The sequence below is a fragment of the Lytechinus variegatus genome, chromosome 7 (genome assembly GCF_018143015.1).
Source record: "Lytechinus variegatus isolate NC3 chromosome 7, Lvar_3.0, whole genome shotgun sequence".
NCBI classification, from domain to species: domain Eukaryota; kingdom Metazoa; phylum Echinodermata; class Echinoidea; order Temnopleuroida; family Toxopneustidae; genus Lytechinus; species Lytechinus variegatus.
This window is the reverse complement of record NC_054746.1, coordinates 39,013,032-39,039,316: the sequence shown is the minus strand read 5'-3', so window position 1 is coordinate 39,039,316 and position 26,285 is coordinate 39,013,032. Positions and strand designations below refer to the sequence as shown.

Below are 26,285 nucleotides of genomic sequence, written 5' to 3'. Positions count from 1 at the left end.
CTTATCTTTAAATACTTAATCATTTCATATTTAAATTCAAGGGGACACATTGGGTCATTGCTGTACTCAGTCAAGGGGGCAGATCTCCCCAGACATTAAAAAAACCTTACATTTTTTAAATGAAGATTTCCAAAAAATTCACAAAAGGTGCATCGAACTCACTTCAGTTTCAACTTAGAAATTGCAAAAGTGCCCCATGACAAGCTCGATCACTTAATTTGCTCCCTCAATTTAAAAATTCTTCTAAATTCTTTATGCCTCTTGCCCCCTCCAGGCCCCATGACAAAGAAAATCGCATAAAGCATCTAAGGAAGGGGGGAGACTAATTTTGCAACCCCATAATATTTATTGCTGGGATGGAGCAAGCTATGTTTTTGGTTGAAAACCCCTACTAATTGGGCTTTTCTTGATGAACTGAGTTTGTCAGCGAAAAAAATTAGTTTATCGGCGAGAAACAGTTTTTCGCCTTTATGAGTCAAATGGCGCGCCATAACCTCCTCCTCCTGTAATAAAGGCAAGGAAGGAAATCTCTCCCCAAAGGTAGTGGGACCAGGGGCTGGAAATTTGACAAGAAAAAAAAAAGGTTATCACCCCAAATGTAAGGTCATTTCGACCCAAAGAAATTTGACAAGCAAAAAAAAAGAGTTATCACAAAGGCCCCCCAAAGTAAGGTCATCTCGTCCAAAATACATGTTTTATTTCGATTTTGAATGAAGTATTTATTTCCATCATAAAAAGACCAAAATAGTAGGGGGACGTACGCGTCCCGGACCCTGGGATTTCCGCCCATGCCGTAAGGACTTGGAATCCAGTTTGGTTCGTATGCTGATATGTCTGACAATAACATTAATTTTGATCAAATTCAAAGAGTAATATGCACGAAATCTGAGAGTGTGTTTAGTAGGATCCATGGTTATCCTATCGATTATAAGAAGGGGGAACTGATGGGCGTGGCCATGCAGGTGCGTGTACCAGTAACGTTTGACAAAATATACACTAGTAATGGACCTGTCCATGGACGGTGTTTTCATAGAAAGCGCAAAACATAATAATAACATACATGTAATTCATCAGTGGAAAGGAATGTACCACGCGCCGAACGTTATCAATTCCGGTTTTGCGGTTTTGGGGGAAGACCCCTCCCCCCTTCCTGTCATGCCCGTCCAAAAACTTCGAGCATTACTTCTAACAACTGTACACATTCTTCCGCTGGTATGTAATCTCCCTTTTTATTTTTATTTTTTAACTTTAATAAATGCAAAAATGAATTTATTGAAAACGAAAATATCACATCAAAATTTAAATTCCAAAATTATGTCTTTAAAACCCCAATTCTTCTAACAATGATCTAAATTGTTTAATCCTAGCAGAGGGAGTATATTGGAATAAGAGGACAGCAGGTTCTGTTAAATGATTGAGGTCAGAGGTCATGATGCGGCCATGTTTACTACAAATTTGACGTGTGTATTCATGATGGAGAAGAGCGACAAATTATCGGCAATTGAGTGCATTTCCACTTTATAAGGGCTTCCCCTGTGAGTATTCCATTATTTCCTATCGTCAAATAAGTGCTTGTAATTATGTTTGTTATATAATTATTTAATTCCACTGATGAATTCGAACAGTTAGCGACTGTACGGTACGCTTTTCAAAATCGTTGAACTGACTTCGGGGTTCGAGTTGGGCCCAGTGCAGTGCCTTGGTTGGCAATTGGCGCTGGTGTAAGAGTATCGCCGTTCGCCTCAGCAGAGCAGAGTGGATCGAGAGAGTCTTCGCTGCCGCGCCGGTGGGGTGAGCTGTGCCTTACTCGTAATTCGGCCAAGTGAGAGCCTGCCGTGAGCCGAGACTTTGAATGGACTGATTCTGAGCCGAGAGTGATGAGATGTATAGTGAGTGGTTGTATTACCGACCGGCATTGTATTACCGAACGTGCGCATCGTACGCGTCAGAAAATAATTTCATACGCTCAATTCTTTGGCACTTTGCAACATCCTTCCAAAGAGAACTTGAATAGAAAGATGATGAAAAATGGTCAAAACACATTTTCAAAGTCTTAATATTCTAAAAATAATAAAATATGGTCAAAATAGCTCATCAGTGATTTGTTGATTTCTCAACTTTTCCCATTTAAAACACACGTTCGGTAATACGACACCTTTTTCAGGTGACCAAAATATTTCACATCCGAAGAGGGGTCCGATTGGAAGCTAATATCATCAAAAGGAAAAATGATTTTGGCAAATTTTTTACATATTTATATTTTGTAAGTATTTGTGTATTTATGGTGAAAGTTTGGTGAATTTTATGAGAATAATATTTTTAAAATGATTGAATTCATGAAAAGTGTTCGGTAATACGATCCACTACCATACATGAAGAGTACTATAGTATGGTACCAGTATGGTACCGTAGTTGGATCAAAAATGAGCTCCATAAATATATCCGTAATTTTCTCACTTCTCAGACTCAGGATGGTCATTTGAATTGGTTATTCTAGTTCTACATGTATGGCTATGCTGATATTACGATTGTGACTGTGAGAAAAGTTTGTGGAATATTATGAGATATGACGATGTTTGAGATTTAATCCTGATATTAAATGATTGCTAATCCATTTTTAGACATGGGACATTGCAGAGTACTGGCTCGATCGAAATAGATACGAATGTCTTAAATTGAGCTCTAAATTTATATGAATGATTATAGGATTTATTAAATTATTACAATTAAATATCATTCTATGCAGGGAATTTTTTTTTCGGGGGCTCTATTTTCAATTTTTTTGTAAAATTTGAGGGGCTTCATTTCTACCTTTTATGGGGGGGCTACATGTACCGCACTCACACAACATGCGAGGTTAGTAATACTAACCTCGCACAACGCATGTGATTTCATAGTGGACTTTGACGTTTTCATTCATCACACGAATGTGAGAGAATAAAACACGCCACACTTTTCACTATTTCTCCACTATGACTCTTGCAATTTAACATTCGTATTTTAACTTCATTTTAAAAAGGAATTATTTATAAAACTGTTTTCATCGCTTACCTCCAAATATCAACCGTTCAATCCGCCCTTAGTTATCCTTGATACTGCGGTGGAAAGTACGCAAACAACAATCGAAAAGTAATTTTTCCTATCGAACATTCTCGATTCAAGTCGTCAGCGCATAATAGGAAATTGTACCAAAAATCAACAGGTTGCATCTCATGTATATACTTATTGGTAAAGTACGCCATCTTTTGACAAGATGATGATGAAAGTGGATTGAACGAGCAAGAAAATAATGCTGATTGCCTAGAATGCAGCTAGCTTGCAAAACCGTGAACAAAGGTACCGTAAACAAACGGTAGGCACTTAAGAACCAAGTTTGAAAGGACACTCGTAAAATTACGTCACTCTCGCCAATGAATATTCATTAGATCGTGGTCGTGCGTGTTCAATACAAACTTTCTGCATGCATGCACTCAGTGTGTATTGAACACGCACGACCACGATCTAATGAATATTCATCGGCGAGAGTGACGTAATTTTACGAGTATCCTTTCAAACTTGGTTCTTAAGTGCCTACCGGCTTTGTGAATAATATCGCGCGCCCTCTTTAGGCAAAAATTGATATCCACGCTGATCCAGAGGCATCTACGTGAAGATCACGAAAAATGCTCTTATTTTATTAAAAAAAACAGCAAAGAGAATTCAACAAACGATCCATATGGTTCGGTAAGTGTCATAGCACAATTAGAATTCTTAGCTATGATGTAAAGTCATAGTTATTTTAGTAAAAAGGGTGTGAAAGATTCGCGTGCACCAGGTGCATATGAATCCTTCACACACGAGATGATTTGAAACCATGGGTGCATGTACCGTACTATTTGCATTTCAGGGGCTCCGCTCTTTTTAAATGCTCCTTTTTTTTTAGGAATACCTGGGGTGGTATTCTGAGATCCATTTTATCCCAGATATAATATTTTATCTCTGTTGAAATCAGTGAGATACCCTTAAAATCTCTCTGAATTGGTATTCTGAGAACAATTTTATCTTCATTTTATCTCTGTAAGACACCTACTTTTTATAATGAATATCCAATTATGCGCTTTATAGCTCTCATGTCACTCAACCAACCAATGGAAATCCATTCCGCCAGGAGGTGTGGCAAAGGGGTGAGATTGCGTCAATTATTTATTTCAAATATGCTTGCGCGTCTTTCCAGGATTTCTTTTAACAAAACTGACAATACGGTACTCTCATCTTTTTTCGAGGTCTTTATCGCATCTTTTCAAACATTTCAAAGACAATATTAGTAAAGAAAAGACTTCTGAAATTCTTTCTGATTGTACAGGAATAACGTTAATGTTTTATTCTCAATAAATATATAATTTTTCTTCATTTTCATGTCAACATTTGTGGTTAATTCACCTACATGTAGAAATATTGGTGAAATCAATGTGGCAGGGATAAAATAGCCCCTACCTTCTTTTAAGTCTATTTTATGTTTTCTTTGGGCCAGATACGTGATGGGTATGTCAACGCAGGAAAATTAATTATTTTTTTTCGGGGGCTCCATTTTCAATTTTTTGTAAAATTATGGGGGGTCCATTTCTACCTATTGGGAGTTACTTTTTGAATTTCGGGGGCTCTTTTCAAATGCTATGTTTTTGTATTTTGAGGAATACCTGTTCACTTATTAATGAATTATTATTGTTTAATATTGTAGGATTTTTTTAAGTTATTTTTTTCATGCTTAGAATCTTGGATGTGGGTGTGTTTGTGTGGGTGTGACTGTGAGTTGAACTTGGATATTAAAAGAATTTAATATCTAATTTCTACTCCATCTATTCTAGTACAATAACCTGTAATTGGCCTAGTGATTAAGGCCCACATACATGTACCCTAACTTTTCCTGAAGTTCTTTGAAAACGCAGATCTCCACGAAAATTGCACTTCTCTATGGGGAGTTTAAATTTGGTGAGAATGAACTCATTAGTAACTTAAATATACATGACAATGAAGAAATCATCAAACTTTGTTGGCAGTTTTGAATAATATACCCGAAATGTAAACTCTGTCTGAAACAGAAAATCAAAATCATTGAGGCCCCCAGAGCTCTGGCAGAGAGACAGAGCCAGAGCTCAGGCTGGCAAGCGCCAATGCGTGAGCCTCCCGCCGGCCTTGTAAAATAGATGGAGCTTTGTTTGATGATTTTTTGCCTGATATTTACCTCATCCCCTAGAAAAATAAAACAAATGATTTTTAAGTTGTAATTAGCAAATACGATAAGTTATTTTGGATGATTACTAGGCCGTTTTGAAAAGCAAAGCCGAATGACAACTCACCAATGTGAGGTTACTAGACTCTGGGATTTATTTCCTGTGTAATTCTAATTATTTTATCACAGAATAGTGATATCTGTAGGGGAAAATGTGCATTATAAATTACACATGGTGGTAGGCATAATGGACCCCTATACATGCGACCGTTTCCCCGACCGTTGCGTTGATTTTTTTTTCATACCATGTGTATGGAAAAACGTGGTACAGGATAAAAAAGACACAATTTCGGAATTTGAAACTGTGCTCCTCACTATTTCCAAGGCTAGTTCATGATTTTGAGTGCGGATTTCTGATTATAAGTTAAGCTCGAGCATATGGCGCTCTTGGGCCGCTGAGTTGTTACTGCTCAGCAATAATTTTGGGGGAGACATTAAGATTTTATGTCGCCCCCGAAAGCATGATTTCGAGGGCGACTTTAGGCATTTCCGGGCAAATTCGCCCGCCGCCCCCGTGAATTTATACGCAAGATGAAATTGTAAATTTTATCTGATAGATAAAATGTCGTCTCAGAATACCAATTTCATTTCAAGAGATAAAATAAAATATTTTAAAGATAAAATGACCTTTTATGATTCAGCAATATATATCTTATACATATATATATACATGTATATATTTTGATGATAAAAGTGAAGACTTTACTACTATGAATATATATGATATATATTGCCGAACATCAAAATGAATATATATTGATGAACATCAAAATGCCTAAACAGATACCTATTCATGAGCATAAAGGTTTAATCTTTTATTTGTGAACTGATTAAGCTTAATTTCTTTTCATGTGCTTGCATACTGTAACTTAAGATTGGAAGAAATCATGTAACTGGTAAACACTTTACTAACATGAATATCAGTGAAATTTCATGGTATCTTTGGAAGAGTTTTTAAAGGTGAAGAAATAAAATATCATCATTGATTTTAACATATTTTGTCAATATCATACCAATAATTAACATACACGAAAATCAAGTTAAAAAATTATTTGTCCGGGGGTCAAACTCAAGGTCAAAGTTAAGGTCAAAGGTCATGACCTTATAAATTGCTCCAATACATTATTCGATGCATGTTTTGGATTCCTCTCTGAATTTCCTATCAAATGGTACCAGTTTCATGAAAATTGGTCAACACGTAACGACGCAGTGGCCATTGAAAGTTGAAGGTCATGCCCATTTTTGTCAAAACAAGGAGAAAAGTCAGCACTGCTGCTATGTTGAATCGCGTGATGCAGGTGAGACGGCCAGAGGCATTCCACTTGTTAAATGGCAAGCGGAGCTCAAGCATACGGCGCTAGAGGGCTACTGAGTGGTTAACGCTCGGCAATAATTTCGGGACGATTTCCAGATTTTACGTCTCTCTCAAAAGCATGATTTTGGGTGATTTTGAGGGCGACATTAGGCATTTCCGGGGCGAATTCGCCCGCCGCTCCTGTGTATTTTTTCTCTGATTCTATGGATTATGTTGGAATATGGAAGTACTCCGAACGTATTGTTCCGAGATAAAGAAGCACATGTGCGATTGATGACATAATTTTCCATTTTTGAATTTTACTGTGGAGTAAGAAATTTATATTGTTAATGAAAGAAAGATTTACATATATTTTACATTAATTGCATCACGATTTTCCTTTTCCTTTGAAGCAATAAAAATGGGAAAGATTTAAATGGTACAACAATAAATTTGTGAGGGGCATCAAAGCAAGTGGACAGGTCATCCAAAGATATGGACTTGGATCACTTGCTGATTTAGGCCTACATGTACATGTACATGTACATGGAAACGCTACATATTTGACATTACATGTATATTGTTCATGTACATGTAACTTCCCCTTCATACTGTATAGTATTATTAATATCTTGTGCACACAATACTCATACTCAAATCCAACATTTTTCCCCTATTGTATCATATGCAGATTTTGGGATGATATTTGACTGGTACTACATGTACCCTACCAAACACGACCAAACCTTTAGTAGCTAGAAGAAAGTTTACAACCTACGCAGTAAATACAAAATGTGAGTGCAGGGAAATCAAAAGGAGATACTTGAGTAATTTGATTGGCTATTGTGATCAAGATGGCAGCCAAAACTGGACCGAGGTTCACTACGGATGAAGAGTTAAAATCATTGAGCTGGGAGGATGTAGTAAGACGTTTACGATGGTGTGAAAATGAAAGGATGAAGTTGCTGGCAGAACAAGGTGGTACCATGAAGGATATAAAACATCAGTTAATGTTGAAATCAAATGAAATACAAGCTCTCAAGGCTGAAAACCAGAAACTTCATTCAGATAATGTGGAGTTACGTGATTTGTGTTGCTTTCTGGACGATGACCGACAGAAAGGTAGAAAAGTGTCAAATGAGTGGCAGCGTTTTGGTCAATACACAACAAATGTGATGCGCAATGGAGTATCTACCTATCAGGACAAATTAAGAGAATTGGAGGAACGGCAAGAAAAACTATTTCAGGAGAATATTGAATTGAGAGAGCTGTGCTTTCTATTGGACCAGGAAAGAACTGGCAATCAGAGTACTCTCCTTAGCATAGGCAATGGAATTGATTTAAGAGAAAAGACAAACATGAGCAATGGACCTTCATCTCTGTTGAACGATGGACATTTATCAAAAGAAGGGTCTTCCAAAATATGGGGGAATGGTGGTGACATTTCATCCTTGCAAAACAATGGTAAGTACTTTCCATTTGTTCAAACATCTTTGATTATCACTATCAATATTAGATAATACATGTACAGATGTACATGTTATGTACATGTAAGTTATCACAAAATTTTAAAAATCTGTTTTTAACACTACTACATGTAATTTACATTTAATGTTTTTCAATTATGCAGGCAAATTGATTAAAGGCTGATGAACTAGACTTGCAAATATGCATTGATTGGTTTGATTTTGAAAGTGAAATAAATTGAATGGATGGTCATTTCCTTTCCCATTTATATACATGTACATGTACATACATGTACACAGGTAAATGAGATGTTCATGATCATGTAGATTTTGAGGATCTTCATATTCTCTAGTATGCCCTTTGACCTGAGAACATGCTGAGTTTTGATACTAAACATCACCTTCCCTGTTGGAAGTATTTTTTTTTTGTAATTCCAAAATATTATTTCTCTTTCTGTACAAGCTCTAAATCCTATATTACTGGCTTTATACAAAGTAAAATTCTTAAAATTTAACCGAAATTGGATTTCAAATAAGGATGACATTTATGTACATCATGTACTGTAGTGTAGAAATAGTGAGTGATATTCCTTGCAGTCTCATTATGTAGCATACACTTTAATGCATTGAACTGTTAAAATTCAAGTGAAGCTTTAAAAGGTAACTATTTTGTATTTATGCCTCTGATTTTAATGACATTTATTGTTGCAGTACGCTTGTTTGAAAATGAATACATGTAGTTGGACAGGACTTCATTTTGAAAATGTGTAATGTTGTTTTTAGCAATTGCTTCCTGTAGGCCTACATACGTGTAGAATGAAATCAGGAGTCTTTATGTACATGTACATGTACAGTGTATAATAATGTTATACCTGTACAAGTTTAAATTAATACAATACATACTTACATGTATCTATTCTTCAGTTTAAGACAGATGATTTGATGTTTACACATACTACGTGTACATGTATGTACATTTATGTACATGTATGCTTGACTGAGTCAGTTTGCTCATAATGTGTGACCAATGTACAGTACATGTAGGTCTTGTAATGGTCAATTTTTTTGTGATTTCTGATAATCCAGGTAGTAAATGGCAAAAAAAAGGTACAACATCCATCCCAAGCCTACATGTACAATTCTTTAGCATGATTGATTGAACATGGTTACAGTACTTGTCCAGCATTATTTTATTTCATAATTGGACCAAACTGCAAATGGATGTACAGTGTCTATATGTGCAAGAATATTTTGTAAATAACTGTACATACATGTACATGTACTTGTAACAATGCAAAATAAAAAGGTGCACTACTGCACATACATTGTACATCGTTGGAAGTTTGGAACCCCAAAATTTCATTTGATCAAATATGCAATGTGAGTGAAAAGACAAGAAAGATTTTTTAAATTTTGTATTCCAAGTCTTCCCTTCACCTTATTTTATTCACTCGTCTTCCTTGTCTATTTTTTCCTCTTCTTTTTTTCTCATCTCTTTTCCCTTTTTTTTTTCTTTCCCCTTCTTTTTTTTTTTGCTCCGCCATAGGGGGGGGGGGCAAGCTCCCTGGATCTGCCTACATGTACATGTACATGTAGATGTAAATTTGACAGGCATTAAAAAAAAAGGTTTCATTGCAAAATGAAGGTGGTGCCAAAAAATTGACAAGCTAAAAAATACATGTAAAGGTTTCATTACAATTTTCCATGTACATTTCTCTTTTGTGACAAACCTACCAGAATTCCAGCCTTTTCCAGGGGGTGCTGCCTACATGTACATGTATATGATATACCCAGGACCCCCTGGGAAAATCTTAATACAGCAGGGTGCAGCCTGCTTCCCAGGGCCATGTAAAGAGATTATACATGTACAGTCTATTTTCAACCTCGTGGTGATAGCGAACGCCGCCGTGAACTTTTAAAAGTCGTACTACATGTATTGACGGAGCTCATTGTGCGTGCTTGCGTCTTCTACTACATTTTGATTGCACTTGCGACTTTAAGATGATGCGTCGTACGAGATCAAGAGATCATTCCAATAATTCTAAATCGCTATCACCTAAAAATACTTATAAAAGATATCCTGCCGATTGTTCATTAACCTGTGACCTATGAGAAATATTTTCATTTTATTTTCCTTTGCGCCTTTGCTTGGAAGATGCTTCTTTCGTTTATCTTTCTAATAAAAATCACTCTGTTTATTTTAAAGCAATAACACCTTAAAAACCCTTTAAAAAATGTTCCAAACGATCGCGCATGTTGGCGACTTCCATTCCAATGCATTCTTCTTTGGGACTTTGTCGGGAAGATGCGCGCGACCGCGAACAAAATTTTGATGTATTCCTTTGTTTTTAATCATCGCCGATTCGATTTCGATTTTAGAAGCTTAACTGCCGATCCGATTTTTGATCTTATTTTTGATCCGATTTACAACATTATAGATATACATACATGTACATGTAGTTTATAAAATGTGGATATATGGGTAATCAAGTATCACTGACAAGTCTTGCATGTACATGTAGGTTGCATGATCAAGGTCAAATGTGATTCAGTGTCAATTAACATAGTACATGTACATATTGTATCATGATATGAATGGTGTTTTTGTGATTTTGTAGTAGTTTTCAAAGTCAGCACTACTGCTATATTGAATCGCATAATGCAGGTGAGACTGCCAGAGGTGCTCCACTTGATTCTATCGGGCAAGCAAGTTTTTTCAACACTTACCCCATTTGTAGAGGCCTGTGAAAGTATGTAGTTTCACCTAAATATTCTGAAATAAACTGTGGTCAAAACCAATCAAGGACTTTTACACAATGTATACTGTATAGTCTCAAAAGTGCTAGAGTACTGTGCACCTACATGTACGTTTAAAGGTGTGTTTTTTTTTTTGCTCGAAGTTGCTTGCGTCTTTCCCAGTGTAACAATACATAATTAATGAATTCACCTGTCTGTTTCCCCTCTACTATGAAATGTACTCTACATGTAGTTATTGCCATCTACATGTACATGTGCTGTACCATCCATTTTTGCCTATTAAATGCATGTACTTTTGTAAAACATTACTTTTTTTTTAATCTTTCCTCAGATCACATACCATATACAGAGGATAGAATTCGTTCTTTTGATGAAAAGAGGCAGTTTTCTCAACCAGAGGTAATGAAGTCTACATGTATGTCTATTCATACATGTAATTCTCCATCCATTCTTATTTGATTTTGTGAACATGCATGTATACATGTACTGTACATGTACATCAAACATTAAAAATGCTCATAAACATAAATGTAGCCTACATCATACAGGCCTCTATATGTACATGTGTGTAGCTACGTTTAGGTAGACCTATTGTATCTTTTACCACTAATTTAATAATGAAAAGCTTTAAATGGTAATTTCCACTTTTGCCACGGGGGGGGGGGGATGATTCTATTTTAAATAACAATAGATTCAAATCTTATTACATTGTATTTGGGACAGAGCATGTTATTGACATCATCCCTAATATCAATTCATTAAAAATACTTATCCCAGCATCCATTAGCGTGATTGAAAGCAAGATGACTTGTTTACAAAAAAGTCATTGGATATTATGGCCAGTGAATACTTCTTTAACCATTCATCAATGCATTTTGCCCTCTATTTAACCTTCATACTCAACCCTGTGTATGATACCCCAAGTGACTTCTTTTCTTTCCTGTTAACTGTTCATTTCATGCAGTCATTTAGTTCTGCTTCATTTGCTCTTACATTCATTTGCTCTTCCTCCATGTTTATTTCTTTCTTCTAGACAAGGAGGAATGGGTCAGAGGACAAGGGAGACGGGCCTACACCCAATCATGTCACAAGCGCTTCCAATCCAATCCATGTAAATTCATTTCTACTTTATTGGGTCTTTGGATTTCAAATTCTTATACAGTAGCATTCTAAATAGTGTCTTCAGCTTTTTCATCATTGCCTATTCTAGGAAAGGAAAATTTTCTTTTTCAGTAGGGTTTAAAAACAAAGAGAGCATAATACATGTACATACATTTACTCAAGAAGCTACATGTATCCTGTGAAGTTGACCAAAGTTAAACTACATATTTAAAGATGTAGCCTAATAATGAAAAAGAAGATGTCACTGTTATCAAGGAAGGATACTAAATAAATCATTTATGAAAGATCCACTGCTAAGTGTGACTTTTCAGATGCTGTTACTTTCAATCTATGACTTGAAAAAGCTCAATGTTCAGGTGGGTAATTCATAAGCTGTTTGTACATGTATAAGATTAAGAGCGAATTTAAGAACTACTGGTGAACCTTACATGGTAAATGTATACAACGAAATGTTAATTTTCGATGATTTAATGTGTAAAAAGGTTCACCAGTCTCTCTTATTATTACAAACAGCTTTATGACCCCCCCCCCCCCCGGAGTAACATGTAGTCCCATCCATGCATTTATGTGTCCAGGGGATATGACTATTGAATTGAGACAATATCTGTTCATTTTGGTGATTCCAAAAACTTTCACTATGCATTAATTCTTGAAGTGTATAAATTTATAAATAATATTTTTTCATATCATTTCAGGCAGTGCTTCCATTACTAAAGGGATGGTCTGGGCTGAAAATATTTATATCTAAAAAAAATAGAGTAAAATTCACAGAGCAAAATACTGAAAATTTCATCGAAATCAGATAACAAATAACAAAGTTATGGAATTCTAAATTTTATCAATATTTTGTAAAAACAGTTATACGCATATCGTCATGAATATATATTCATTAGATGGACTGATGATGTCACATCTCCACTTTCCTTTACATGAAATCATAAATTTCTCATTTTTTCACACATTAAAATGATGTGTCTCCATTAAGTTCTGGCAATAAATAACTTTAATATGCACTTTATCACTTGTCAGTCCAATTGTTTTAGTTCTTGGTAGAAAAAAGTTGAATAAACCTTATTTCATATTTAAAATACAAAAGAACAAGTGGGGGTATATGTATGACACCATCAACCCAACTAATAAATATTTATAAAGACATGCCTGTTTCACCGGAATAATGCAAATCTTTAAATTTCAATAACTTTGTTATTTGTTATCTGATTTTGATAAAATTTTCAGCATTATATACTGTGAATTTTACTTCATTTATTGAGATATAAATATTTCCACCCTGGACCATCCTTTTAAATCTTATACTAGAAGCAAAAAGTTTATCAAAAGTCTGATTAATTAATACTCATTAGATGCATTTAGCCTGTTTGGAAAGTTAAAATATTTCTTTATTATATATGTATATTGGTTTATCTTTCTATTCACAATAGGTATTTATTTTTACTTTTAAAGTTAAATCCATTCCTATATTTACATGTTATAGCTATTATATTTTCATTAAGTATTCAAATATATTTTTAACGAGCTTCTTCATCACATTGTATAGAATTGTTCTATATTAATGACAGAAAAAGAAAAAAAAACAGAAATATCAGACTACCCTACAAGGGGACATTGATTTAGCAAGGGCATGTGTAATTTAGCTAAAGCACATTTCATCTTTTTTTGTGACATTTGCAGTCATCCTACTCATCCAGGAATTATGGTTCGAGCATAGAGAATGGTAACATGGCTCCTAACTCACCCAAAGCTATAGTGAATGCACTCAAGGTATGATACATTCAGTCCTCTTGACATACAATCTGTCATCTGAGCTTCAGATGTGAGATAAAAGCTTGCCTTTGTTTGTCATTGTGATGTAGAGCTCCATGTAATGTGTCTGTCATGCCATAGGTTTGGTGCTTTGTTCTTGTGTTTTGTCTCATGATACTTTTCATTTCATACAATACAGCTGTAGTCATTTGTTTGTATTCAGGCATTGAAGTTCAGTGCCGATGTTTTTTCAATATGCGTTATTCATTTTTAGTTGGGATGGAAAGGCAGGGATTAAAACTTTATATTTTTTTGCATGAAATTTAGAATACATGCAAACTGATATTAGTGCATCTAAAAACTACAAACATGTATGCTGTACATGTACATGGATTTGGCCAGGGTTTTGTTTGAATATCTACTTGTAGGTTATTTGGAAGCAGAAACCAATCAGCACAATGTATTAGTAAGGTAATAATATTCTGCATTGATTTTGCATAAACCGTCTGTTAACAGACAAGGTTCAAGTTCTGCATATGGATCTCTTTTCTCTGTGTCATCAGAATTTATATCCTATTGTGTAACACAGAAGAACTCTTGATAATCTTCCATACACATTATTTCAAGAGAGATACATGTGTAAGATCAAGGCAAGTGTGCATATATTTTCATCAGTCGTTGCCATGAGGGAGTAATCTATTTCTTTAGAATACTGATCCTATTAGAATGTACATGTACAGTAGGTCCATAAATGACTTTACTCCTTACATGCCTCTAGATACAGGTACTTGCATTTAATTAAGATGACTCACTCCACGAATTCATGCAATCAGTGTCATTGTACTGCATTATAAGGAGTTGCAGTCATGATAGATAGTACCTTTGCACAGGACTGTGGAATGCTAAATATTTATTGGTTAACACAACATAGTTTGCCAAATTAAAATTTTTAAATGATGATTTTCAAAGGGAAAGAAAATGTATTTACCTCCTTTTGTATTGTCTTTGTCAAATAGATTCATTTATTGAACAAAATCAAGCAAGAGAAAATGTACATGTACTCATTGCCTTCAGTGTGTATTGAAATTCAGCAAAGGAAATTGTTTATTTCTTTATCATGTATTTAATAGGACACAGTGAAATTATTTTCTAAAACATGCTTCATTAACTAAACCCACTTATTAGTAAAGATGGCTCCTGTGACAATTTAAAGTAAATATTTGAGTAGTTTTAACTGGAATGAATGAAACTCATTGTTTGATAAAAATATAAAATTGTGTCAAAACAATTTACTCTGGCCACAATATTTGTACCTGATTCCAGAATAAGGAAATAGTTGACAGCTTGTGTTTGCATTGTCAGGCCATGTACATGTAATAGCGATAAACTCCATTCATATACAGTGTACATACTGTACATGTACATGTAATTCAGTATTTTATATAGTTTTCCAATAACTCTCCTGTTGAATCCTACCATTATATTTAATGGAATGAGGGCATGGTATAATCCTGTCTTTGAATTTATTCAGGTACATATAAAAAAAGTTGGTCTCTCTCCCATCTCAGAGTCTCATCCCTGAAAGTTTTATACTTTATTATTTTTAACCTGCCTGTTATATTTCTTGTATGTTCTACGATTTTGTTAATCTTATAAATCTTTTGCAAATATTATGATTTTTTTAATGACTCATCTCAATAAAAACCTGAATAAAAAAAGGAAGTACAGTGTATGTCATGTGAGGTACATGTACATGTATTGAAATCAGTCTTTCAATCATGTACATGTACATAATATCAGTCTCAATCATGCACATGTTCATGTGTAGGCCAACTACATATGTGTACATTTAATCTCATTTATACCTACATGTATGACAATTATGAAGCATACATGTTCATACATGTACACTGTACCTGTATCTCTGAGTGATACAGAGGTTACCAAGTATACCAATATATTGTTCATCTACATGTAGGTAACATGGTACCCTAGGAATTGATAATGTTAATGATGTTACACCTGTCTTGCAAGTCAGTGATAAGATGCTGTGTCACATGTTATAAAAGGAATTGGTTTGTACATGTTTACCGGTATGTGCATTCATTTTCCCCACATTCAGTTATGATATCTAGAGTAAATGTACATGTACCATGTCATCCCATATTAGAGGGAGAATGAAAAGGTCTGTAAGAATGAGGACAAAATAATTTTTTGGCTCATGATTTTGACATAGAAATAGGTTAAAGGTTGATAATCCCTACAACTGTAAACAGTATGAATTGCATACTTGTAAGTCATATTTGTAAGAGATAAGTTATTCAACACTTTTCTTCTGTTTGCAAGTTCACAATGTCCTATTTTATTGTCAGATTGCAGATTTTCAGTTCCAGTTCATTTGTGAGAGAAGTTGATGTACATAACACGTTTGCCTCAGTATTGCTGATACCAAATGGATGTATGACCAAGAAAATTGCTTGGTTTGAGAAAAAAGAATAGAACAGAATATTATGTTATTAAATGCATTGATCCGAATCAAACTGTAGTTTAGGAATAGAATTATGGTGATACAGTATTCCTTGTCCATAAACAGGAGGTCAAAAATGGTTTTGTACACACTGTACATGTACAATGTAAGTTTTGACAGTTTGCAAACTTTATCCATGTATTATGGAAACACACCATTATTGATTATTGCAGCCTTTGCAGGTACATGTACATATATTGTTTACATTTTCTTGAAATCCGTATTCTTAACACAAAGGGATTTACCCCCCCCCCAAAAAAAAAAAAAAAAAAAAGTGAATAAGCCAAAATGACTCAATATTGATAATTTTTTTACTTGAAAATTATCTCTTTATCATGCATTTGATATTGCTTGTCAAATTGTTAAGGAGGCAGATGTTGGTCAATTCAACCTATTCAATTCAACCAATGTTAGGTAGAGTGAACCCCTCTTAAAAGCTTTTTAGGCTTGAATAGTACATAATGTTACCTTGGTGAGTGTGATTACATGTCAAGAGTCAGTTCAATACATGTGGAAGCCCCTTTCATGCCATGTCTTTGAATTTGTTTGGATAAAACAAATCTACCCTGATTATGATCACCACAGGCCATGTACATGTAATTGGTTAAGCCTTATTAAACTGGTATAAGAACACTGCAACCCACTTTAGATGTATACATGTACATGTATAAACATTGGTATGCCAATAATTTCGTGCAGATTACAAAGATAACTGGTGTAAACTGTCTAAATGCACCATTTTCCAGGGGGGGGGGGCAGTCAAATGTATTGCTGTACACATGCGTGACCAATTTTCAGTTTTGGACGTGGGCTGCGCATGCACTTGTTAAGGTTATCAAAAACACAATTTTTTCATAAAAAAGAGTGGTTTTGGAAGACTGGTCAATGGTAAGTCGCAGTATCAACCATATTTAGGCGATATTTTTTTTCAAAAGCTTTTTCTTTAAGACAAACATAACATAAATAATTTTTAATTTAGAAATAAATTATTACCTGAGGAATTTTGGATGAGACTTATATACAGTGTTAACATTGTATTCCTTTGTGGTATTTTACCCTAAATGCACTGGGGGCATGCAATAATTTTGTCTATTTAAGCTTATTGGTAGCAATTAGACAAAAGTTGTTTAGGGGTCATATTCTGGTGACAATTTTTTAGGGGCCAAAATTTGTAAATGAAGCTTGCGAAAAACTTGCATAAGAGCTTATTTTGCACACAGAGATACATGCAACTTGTTTAGGTTTTTTTTTTTTAATAATTTGGTCACGCATGTGTACAGCAATACATTTAACTGCCCCCCTCCCTCTTCCCGGCCATTTTTTGGTATGTTCATAATTTTTTAATGTTTTCTTCAGTAAAATGATATATAATTGTATTGATTGACATTAAATACTGAGATTTCAGGCAACAAAAATGTTGAGATATTACATGACAAAGCTTATAAACTTGTCTCTTTGACCAAATGTGATCTCTGCCTCTGGTGATATTATTACAAGTACATGTTTGGGGTCATTCATTTGTCTCTCTGACATTTGTTCTTGAGATAATTTAAAAACTGTTTGAATGATCAACACAGAACTTGCACTGGACAATTCGATAGGTGTTTACACATGTACATTGTTGGTATCAAGATCATCATACACTTCACATGTTACAGAGGTCATGTTTATAAATAATGGTCTGATGGACATGTATATCGTATGTCCACTGAAAGATAGAAACATACTGGTAATTTCCCAAAATCATATTACAATGTATTCTACATGCCATTTCTTTTTTTATAAAAAAATCATTTCTGAAAGAATTAATGAGTCTGAAAATTATTAAGCCCATGGTCTTAAAATGTCTTCTGCATGATTGTCCTGGTATTTGATACCTCATATCCCAATGTTTAGCTTGGTCATAAACACTGTGTAATCAAAGCATTGTAGGAGATTTCAAGAAAGTGCAATCAATCCCCCCCCCCCACAAAAAAAGGAAAAAAAATGAAATGAAGTAATTGAATTGTGTGTGGTTTTGCCAGTATTTGTCTTTTCATTTTCTGTGTTTATGGAAACCTCTGGATGTATTAAATATATGTTTAATGTAGTTAATGTTTTATGAGTATTGTACATGTTGTAATTTATGAACACACATGTGTCACATACATGTACATGTAGGGGTGTGGCACTCTGACCTGATTTGGGGATGATCTTTATCTTTCATATTGTTTTTCCATATTGTTGTTTTTATTTTATAGTACATTGTGTAATTGTTATTTAATGGTGGAATAAGACACTTTCCATAATTTTTATAGTACTTACCCTCATATTTTGATTGATAGAGAATAAACAATGTATCTTCTTTTTTATTGGCAGGTGTTGGAGGTTCATGACATGTTGGAGCGAGAAACACCACCGAATCACCTTGAAAATGACCATATGAACACCAATGAGAAAGCTATTGTCAGGGAGATGTGTAATGTAAGTGGACCAATCTAGGTTTATCCCCTATAGAACTTGACTGGCTTCTGTTACTATACATTTTGTATTACTGTTGGGTTATATTCATTCATTGTTTCAGTTTCTACATTGCAAATTTCTTTTTTTTCTTGTCACTTCCTAATTTTGTATCCTGTTCAATATACATGCACATGCCAAATATACATGTATGATTCTTTAATTAGGAGCTATACGGCTTGATATCTTCCAAAAGTATAGAGTTGAAACCAATTGTTTAAAAGAGATATCATTTGAAACTATTTTTTCATGAACTTTTAATGTTAAATTGTACTTCAGACCTGGGGGGGGGGTATTTAGAAAAAATGTCTTTACTGATGAGTAATTTGATCATGTTTTTCTTCACATGCCACAGAATGCTGCACTCTTTAAGTAATGCTTATCTGATATCATTGACTATACTCTTTTATAGGTGGTGTGGCGTAAACTTGGTGACAACCCTGCCAACCCCAATGGAAACACTAATGGTAGCAGTAACAGCAGTGTCAGCAACCAATCACAGCGTGGCCAAGCTCCGCCCAGGTACAATAATAGTACTACCAATCCTACAGCTAGACCACCTGGTTACAGCACCCCTCCGTACAGTAGTGGTAGTACAGGCAGTCTTGAAAGGAAAGGTATTTAATGGCAGTATCTATCAGTTCCACCCTCACAATACTGTCATCCATTATGGTAACGGCTACAGGAAACCCTCAGGAGAGGAGAAATAAGTTTGATTGTGTGGAAGGAAGATGTATTCAATGATTGCCCCCGCTTTCACAAATTCAGCAGGGTTCATGTAAGGCAAGCAGTTGTAAAACGGAACACACTTTCCTAGATTGCGTGTCAGTCAGCCTGCATATAATACCCTAAGAGCACTGTCACCCCTGAAATTTTGTGCTTCAATTCATTTCCATATAGAAGAGATATAATTTTCAATGAAAATGTATTCAGTCATCACTGCCATTTCCCTCCTGAACCACTTTGGTACCAACACAATTCTATTATCATATGACTTCAAAGTACACCTCTTTTAAAATAAAGAAACATAAGTATTCAATAAGCCACACCTCATTCCCTTTTCCTTCAGTCACATCTGGTAATGTATATTACCTCTTCCAATAAGACAGGCTAGTTAACATATTTTCACATTTCTGAGGAGTGTTAATAAATCTGGTATTGAATCTCGTTAGTATTAAAAGATTACATACATACATACTTCAAGATAAGGAGGAAGTGTTTTTTATGCTATGTCTTTAAAGCAGGCCTGCTTTAAAGTGATAAATGGCCTTTATCAGGTTCAAAGTCTTTGCCCAATACCCAAGGTAAAGATTAATTCACATCATGTTAGGCTTGATCTTGCTTATGCAACAGTGATGGCTTATCGTTATTTCTATTTTTATTCTATTTTTAATAGAAAAAAAATAGTGCTGTGCATTTTGAAGTAGACAAATCATATACCATATCTGATATGCACATGTACTTATCATTCTATCTGAATGCATTTTTTTAAATCAAATGAAATGATTGATGGATATTGTAGAGAAGGTTGTTGATTATGAATTAAATATAAAGTTTAAAATGAAAATAATGATTTTAATTCTTTATTGATGTGAAATTCCTGATATTTTGAAGAAAAAAAAACTGATTAACAATGAAATCGGTGATAAAGTTTTAATAATAGCGGCACAATCTTTTGTTTTGATGATAAGAACAATGCTTGCTGTTTCAAAATCTTAAATGATGGAGGCTTAACTATTGTCTGGAGCGACACAGGATCTCACATAAAATGTTGCTTGTTATGTGTTATCCTTTCTCACCCCCCCCCCCCCCAAATTACACTTTGTGATATACCATAAGCTCTGATTGGATGATGATTTGTTTGTATTGGAGAATCCCTTGATTTCTTGATAAGGTATCTTAGTAGTAAATTTTCTTGCATGTTCCATAACACTGTACATTACATTACACAATGATATTCACCAGAGTCCAGATTCTTTACACTCACTTCTCTTTGAAGAAGGCCATAATCTCTCTATTGTGAATGGCTTTAAGAATGAATGGCCATTATTCACCCAGGGTCATCCTTCTATTCATATCCCGTATCAGCTCTTTGAAAAAGTTGTGACAGTTGGGATTGTGATCTCAACAAGAATTTTTCAGATTTGGAGGGCAAATTAACTTTATTTGAATGGTGACCATGGTGCGGCTATCTCTCATTAGCCAAATTTGTTTTTTAAGCTACATTTTGTAACAATGAAATTGCACTTTATGACTTATGTTGAAAGTGCATGAAGGTCTCACAAGTGTGAAGTAGAGTGTACTTCACACAATCTTTCTCATGCATACAGTATTTTGAAAATGTTTTACAATCCTATTGAAATATATTGAAATTTATAGAATATTCTAGAAATGTCAGATTTCATTCAGTGATTACATCACATGCATCTAAGTGAAAGTGTGAATCTTTATGAACTTCAGTTTTAGATCAAAGAGAAGTCAAGCTGCACAGTGCACACCATGAATAATAAGAGTAATATCATGTAAATAGAATACTTTTTGTGTACATAAGCACAATAATACTTTTTTACATCATTGAATTAAGTACAAATATATTTACATGTAGTCTTAAAAGATATGAGGAAAACCTCTTGTAATTGTAATAAAGTTGCAAATTTTGTAATTTGTACTCTTGAAGTTGAAGCATTTTTGTATAAACATACATTTTCTGCATCAGATTTTTAATGTAAATAACTTTTTGTACCATTGTAAATATTTTGTAAATTATACACTGTATTTGCATACTATTTGAAAATTATCCAATGTTTCTTGTGCTGTATCTCAAGAAGCATTTATGTTTACCCTATTGTGACGTATGACAACAATCCTACAGACATTGGAGTTGGAACTTTGCAAGCTATTACCAGTATCTTTATCACATATTGTTTGTAAATGGTTTTTGTGAAGAAAACAGAAAACAATATTATGATATTGATTGATTTTCATTTACACTGCAGTAAGTATTCATACGATATAGTTAAACAAAGAAGTTGGGAAATGACAGGAAATGTTTTATTCCAGTAGCTAAATAAAATTTATTTATTCATCTTTGTAATGATATTAAAATGGGTCTGAATATGATGATAACCCAATATTTATAGTTGTTTCTATGTACATGTAATTTTGAAGAAAAAAAATATCGCATTCCACTTTTTCTAAAGTATTCTTTTTATACTCAACTCAATTTTTTTTGTGAAATGATTATTAGATTTTAAGGCAGATAAGTGTTATATTGTTATATTTCCTTTAACTCATAATTAAGAATTAATTACATTACAAGAGCATATTTAATATATGTAAACCCTGTGTTCAATGTTGTATTTTCAATACTCTCAAATACATTCTGTATCTATGCATCAGGTGTATTCATGTACGTTGAAATCATGGAAGATAGATTTGACACATGAAGGCTTTAATAATGTGAAGTTGACTCGTATTGCAAAAGTAGAGGATGGAGGTATGATTTTTCAACATCCTTTTCTATAAATTACAAGCAGTCTTACACTGGATCTTTAATTGCCACAATGAGGTCTTAAAATTGATTACCAAAGATTGTGTCCATCTAATTACATGTACCTGTTTATGTACTGTTGTTGATGCTGTTGTTGTTGTTGATAATATTTTACTGCAGGTCAGCTGCAAGTGAATTTATTTCTTTCTATTTCTCTCTTCTTTGATCATTTCCTTCTGTCTCAATCTTCCTCTTTTGATTCTCTTCATTCAATGTTGTGTGTCTACTGTACTTTGTACTAATGTGTATAGTCTCTTTGGAAAATTTGAGGCAAGATTCATTAAATGAATATCACAGAGCAAATGCTACCTGACGGAAAAGCAATTGAAAAATAAATATAGTATTGGTTTTTTTTTAAGTGTTTGTTTCAGCATTAAATTTCATTATTGCATTGTTGTCAGCAATCAAGAGGTACGGAAGACAAAGCACTCTTGCAATTTCTACATGTTTTTGTGCCAGTTTTATCGCCAAATTGTAGCAGAAACAATGCATCTGAAATAACCATGTTTGATGACTGACCTGTTTCCCAGCCAGAATCAATTTTGTTTTCTTAGATAAAAACTCCAAAATCCAAAAGCTGATTTGACAATTAGTGATGTATAACAAACATACATGTACCTTATATATCTGGTTTACTCTGTCCTGGCTTTGCCATTTAACAAAGTGAAACATATGAAAAGTAAATAAGTAATGTTTCTGTCTCTGTAGATTTATTTTGTTTTTTATTCAAGGGAATATGTTCCAAGAACAATCTTGTATAGCTCTACATGTATCTTAAAATGTTTTACTGATTAGATTACTGGGATCCTTACACCATACATAGTGTGTTATGAACTTTAATTTTTTTAGATGTAATGATGAAACATACCTATTGTGCATGAAATTTGAAAGCAGCATGTCTGAAATGCACCAACCTAACCACAAATTCCTTTCATTTTTGATATAAGCAAATTATTGTTGACTGTTGATTATTAGTAAAGATTACATTCTCTTATTTATTGCTTTATCAAAACAGACTACAGTTAGTTGATTGTATGAAAGTGGTATGAAGAAACAAATTTTAGTTGATTTTAGGATTTAATTTTTGAAAATGTGAATACAGGAGAGTAGAAAGTCTGTAAATATGAAAAGACAAATTAGTGTGATATGATTAGACCCATTGATTAAATAGGAATAATGTCCTGTATTCATCACATTCTTGGAATGGTAAAAAGATTTCGATTTTGTATTCTCGTGTATTTTATCACTTCAGAGCAAATACCTCAACATATATTAATCTGCTTGCTTTACTACAAGTTGCAAATGTATGTATTCAACAATATAAAGCACATTACTGGTTTTCTACTTAGTATTTCTTAATTTCTATTAAGTATTTATGAGGATTAATTTCTCTTTCTATTTATTTGCTCATGATGCATAGTAAGTTTGTGACCAAAACTATTGAAAAAAAGGTAAATTCCTGTGTTTTTCGAGTAATTGTTTGGTTGGTGCATGAAGCTATTAATTAGCTTCATGGTTGGTGTATTCATGATTTTTAAACATCAATATGCATCACTATGAGAACATCACTGTAATCTGTCCTCTATCAAGTGACGTCAAGGTTAGGTGAAACGGTCCATTGTAAATTAAACTCACATTTTAATATTTATTTTGATATTGCAAATAAAAAAACAACATGTTGCATGCAGTTTGTGTCATATATTTCAAAGAAACCTGTTCTAAAGATTATCACCATGTTTAGATCTGATTCTGAGCCTGTATTCACACCAATGAAACAAATCTGACCAAAAATATCAACATAACATGATGGGGAAGAATGGATTGGTTAGTTTAACCTTCTTTTTTTTGTTCTTTTGCCTCACACTCTATACCACAAATTAGCATTGTGTTTAGTGTTAAGGGGTGTAGAAAAAAGTTTTCTTTCCTTTACTCTTGCATTTAACAAAAATCTAAAGCAAATTTGTTTATTTTGCAGAATTGTTAACTGTATCAAGAGGCTTTATATATAAAACAAATTGATTATATTGTCTGTTTCCAACTATAATCTATCAGTGCGTTTCTATAGAGAATCTTTAAAAACGGTTTATCTTTCCAGAATCGAAAAACCATATCAACCTTAAACCAACCTGTGTCTACCGAGCGAATAATCTGATCAACTCATATCGCATGTCTTGGAACACGGCAATAACCATCTCCCAGAGGTGGTTATGATGAGGAACCATATTTTGCACGATGCGGTTCATCAATAAACCGCATTGCATCTGTTTCTACAGGGAAGTTTTCTAGAATTCTGGATACTTACGTGGGTAATACCGTTTAACAAGTCTCTGTAGAAGCACGCTGTATGAGTTTGATTATATAAAATGTCCACTTAATATCATTTTATTATATATTGGTGATTTTTTTAAATGTTTATTTTACAAAGGGAGGTTTGAGGTAATGAGAACATGGATAGAGGTGGTATGAATATTTAAAATAACCTTTTGTACAATGTATATCTATTATATATATCATGTCTCACTCTGTAGTTTATGTACATGTATGGCTCCTTGCAGTTGTACTACATTTAAAACTTGCATTAAATAGTAAAAGGAAATGATACAGAGAGTTTTTGTAGTGTATTCTTAGTTTCTTTTTAAACCATTGGATGTGTAATATGTGTTTTGAGTGCACCAAATAATGGAATAATATTGCATATAAAAATACTTAGAACATATAAAAGGCAGTCAAATCTGACAACATAGTTACTTGCTAATCTACAAATTTAAACTATAAAAGTTTCATGGAAATTGAGTTTTTGTTGCAAAAGGAGAGGACAAACTCATGATATTTTCAACATCCGCTTCTACAAATTTCCAGTGAAAAAAAAATCTAACACTTGATTTTTGATTGCCACAATGAAGTCCGATTTATTTCAGTGATTACCAGCTGAGTATTTGCTTTAGAAATATTGAGTCTCATAAATGATCTTTATTGCGCCTCTCACCAGCATAAATTTCATAAGGTCATCTAAAGTTCACAGAATTGTGATTACAGGCATTAATTGAAAAGATTTGTTGTTTTTCTCATTTTCTATATATTGAATTTCATATTTTAAAACAATTTGTCAAGAGGCCTGCAAGTTTGTCTACATTAATAGATCTGCTTTGCCTGATCTTAAATGTAAACTGAAGTATATACTACAGAAAACACAAAGACTTTTTAAAGAGATAAAAGTCAACTATGCACCTTTGGGGCAGGGTTTATAAGATGAGGTTAAGCAGGAAATAATTTTGATATAGACAAACGTTATCCTCATCCTCGTTGGAAAACCCCTTTAACCCTAACCAGGCCAGGTTTCTTTGGGTGTTCCATGGGGGGGATGAATCAACCCCCCTAGAGATATCGGCTGCCGATCGATCGAACGCCTTGAAAATTAGCATGATGATAGTGTGGGATGTAATCTACAAGGCTGTATAGTTGAAGTTTGTTAATTATGCAAATTTATGCGTAAATTTTGCTATCATAGACTAGATAAAAGCTCCTAGAATGCTAAATATTGGTGTAAATATTCTTCATACAAATGTGAACAATTACAACAGAAAAAAAATCCTGGTTTGAAAATGGATTTATTATCTATTTTATTGTTTATGAATTTCCTACGTATGTTTTTTTTCGAAACTTTTGTTTTTCTTATACTAAAATGAATTCGTTTCTGCAGATGAAAAAAATAAACTTTACAATGAATAGGAATAGAAAACTCAATTTAAATTGACTTAGTACATAAAATTATGTTCTGGAGCAATTTTGGGTCTGACATGCACTTGTATGATGTTGCTTAATTTTTCGACCGTGTATCCGGGCATTGTAAATTTGGTCTCAAAAGATGCGCAAGACTTTGAAGTATAATTTCAGTGAGCAGCACGGTCTAAAAATTTCATGCAGCGGAATGGTCAAACAAAATGTTGAGGGGGGTTGATTCAACCCCCCCCCCCGGCGGTGTTAGCTCCATTAGACTCTTCATGGAAGCAGGACACTCCATGCATCTATGGTGCTTTTCC

The 26,285-nt window shown here is 33.9% G+C and overlaps 1 protein-coding gene across 1 annotated transcript; it reads left to right on the top strand.

Annotated features, from left to right (window-relative positions):
- The first annotated feature begins 1,412 nt into the window (after positions 1-1,412).
- Positions 1,413-24,837, top strand: LOC121419243 (coiled-coil domain-containing protein 85C-A-like). The gene is made up of 7 exons (XM_041613619.1): positions 1,413-1,535; positions 7,255-8,027; positions 11,118-11,185; positions 11,820-11,897; positions 13,598-13,687; positions 18,555-18,659; positions 19,108-24,837. Exons 2-7 carry the CDS (start codon positions 7,418-7,420, stop codon positions 19,318-19,320), a joined length of 1,164 nt encoding a protein of 387 aa, XP_041469553.1. The 5' UTR covers positions 1,413-1,535; positions 7,255-7,417; the 3' UTR covers positions 19,321-24,837.
- Positions 24,838-26,285: the final 1,448 nt, after the last annotated feature.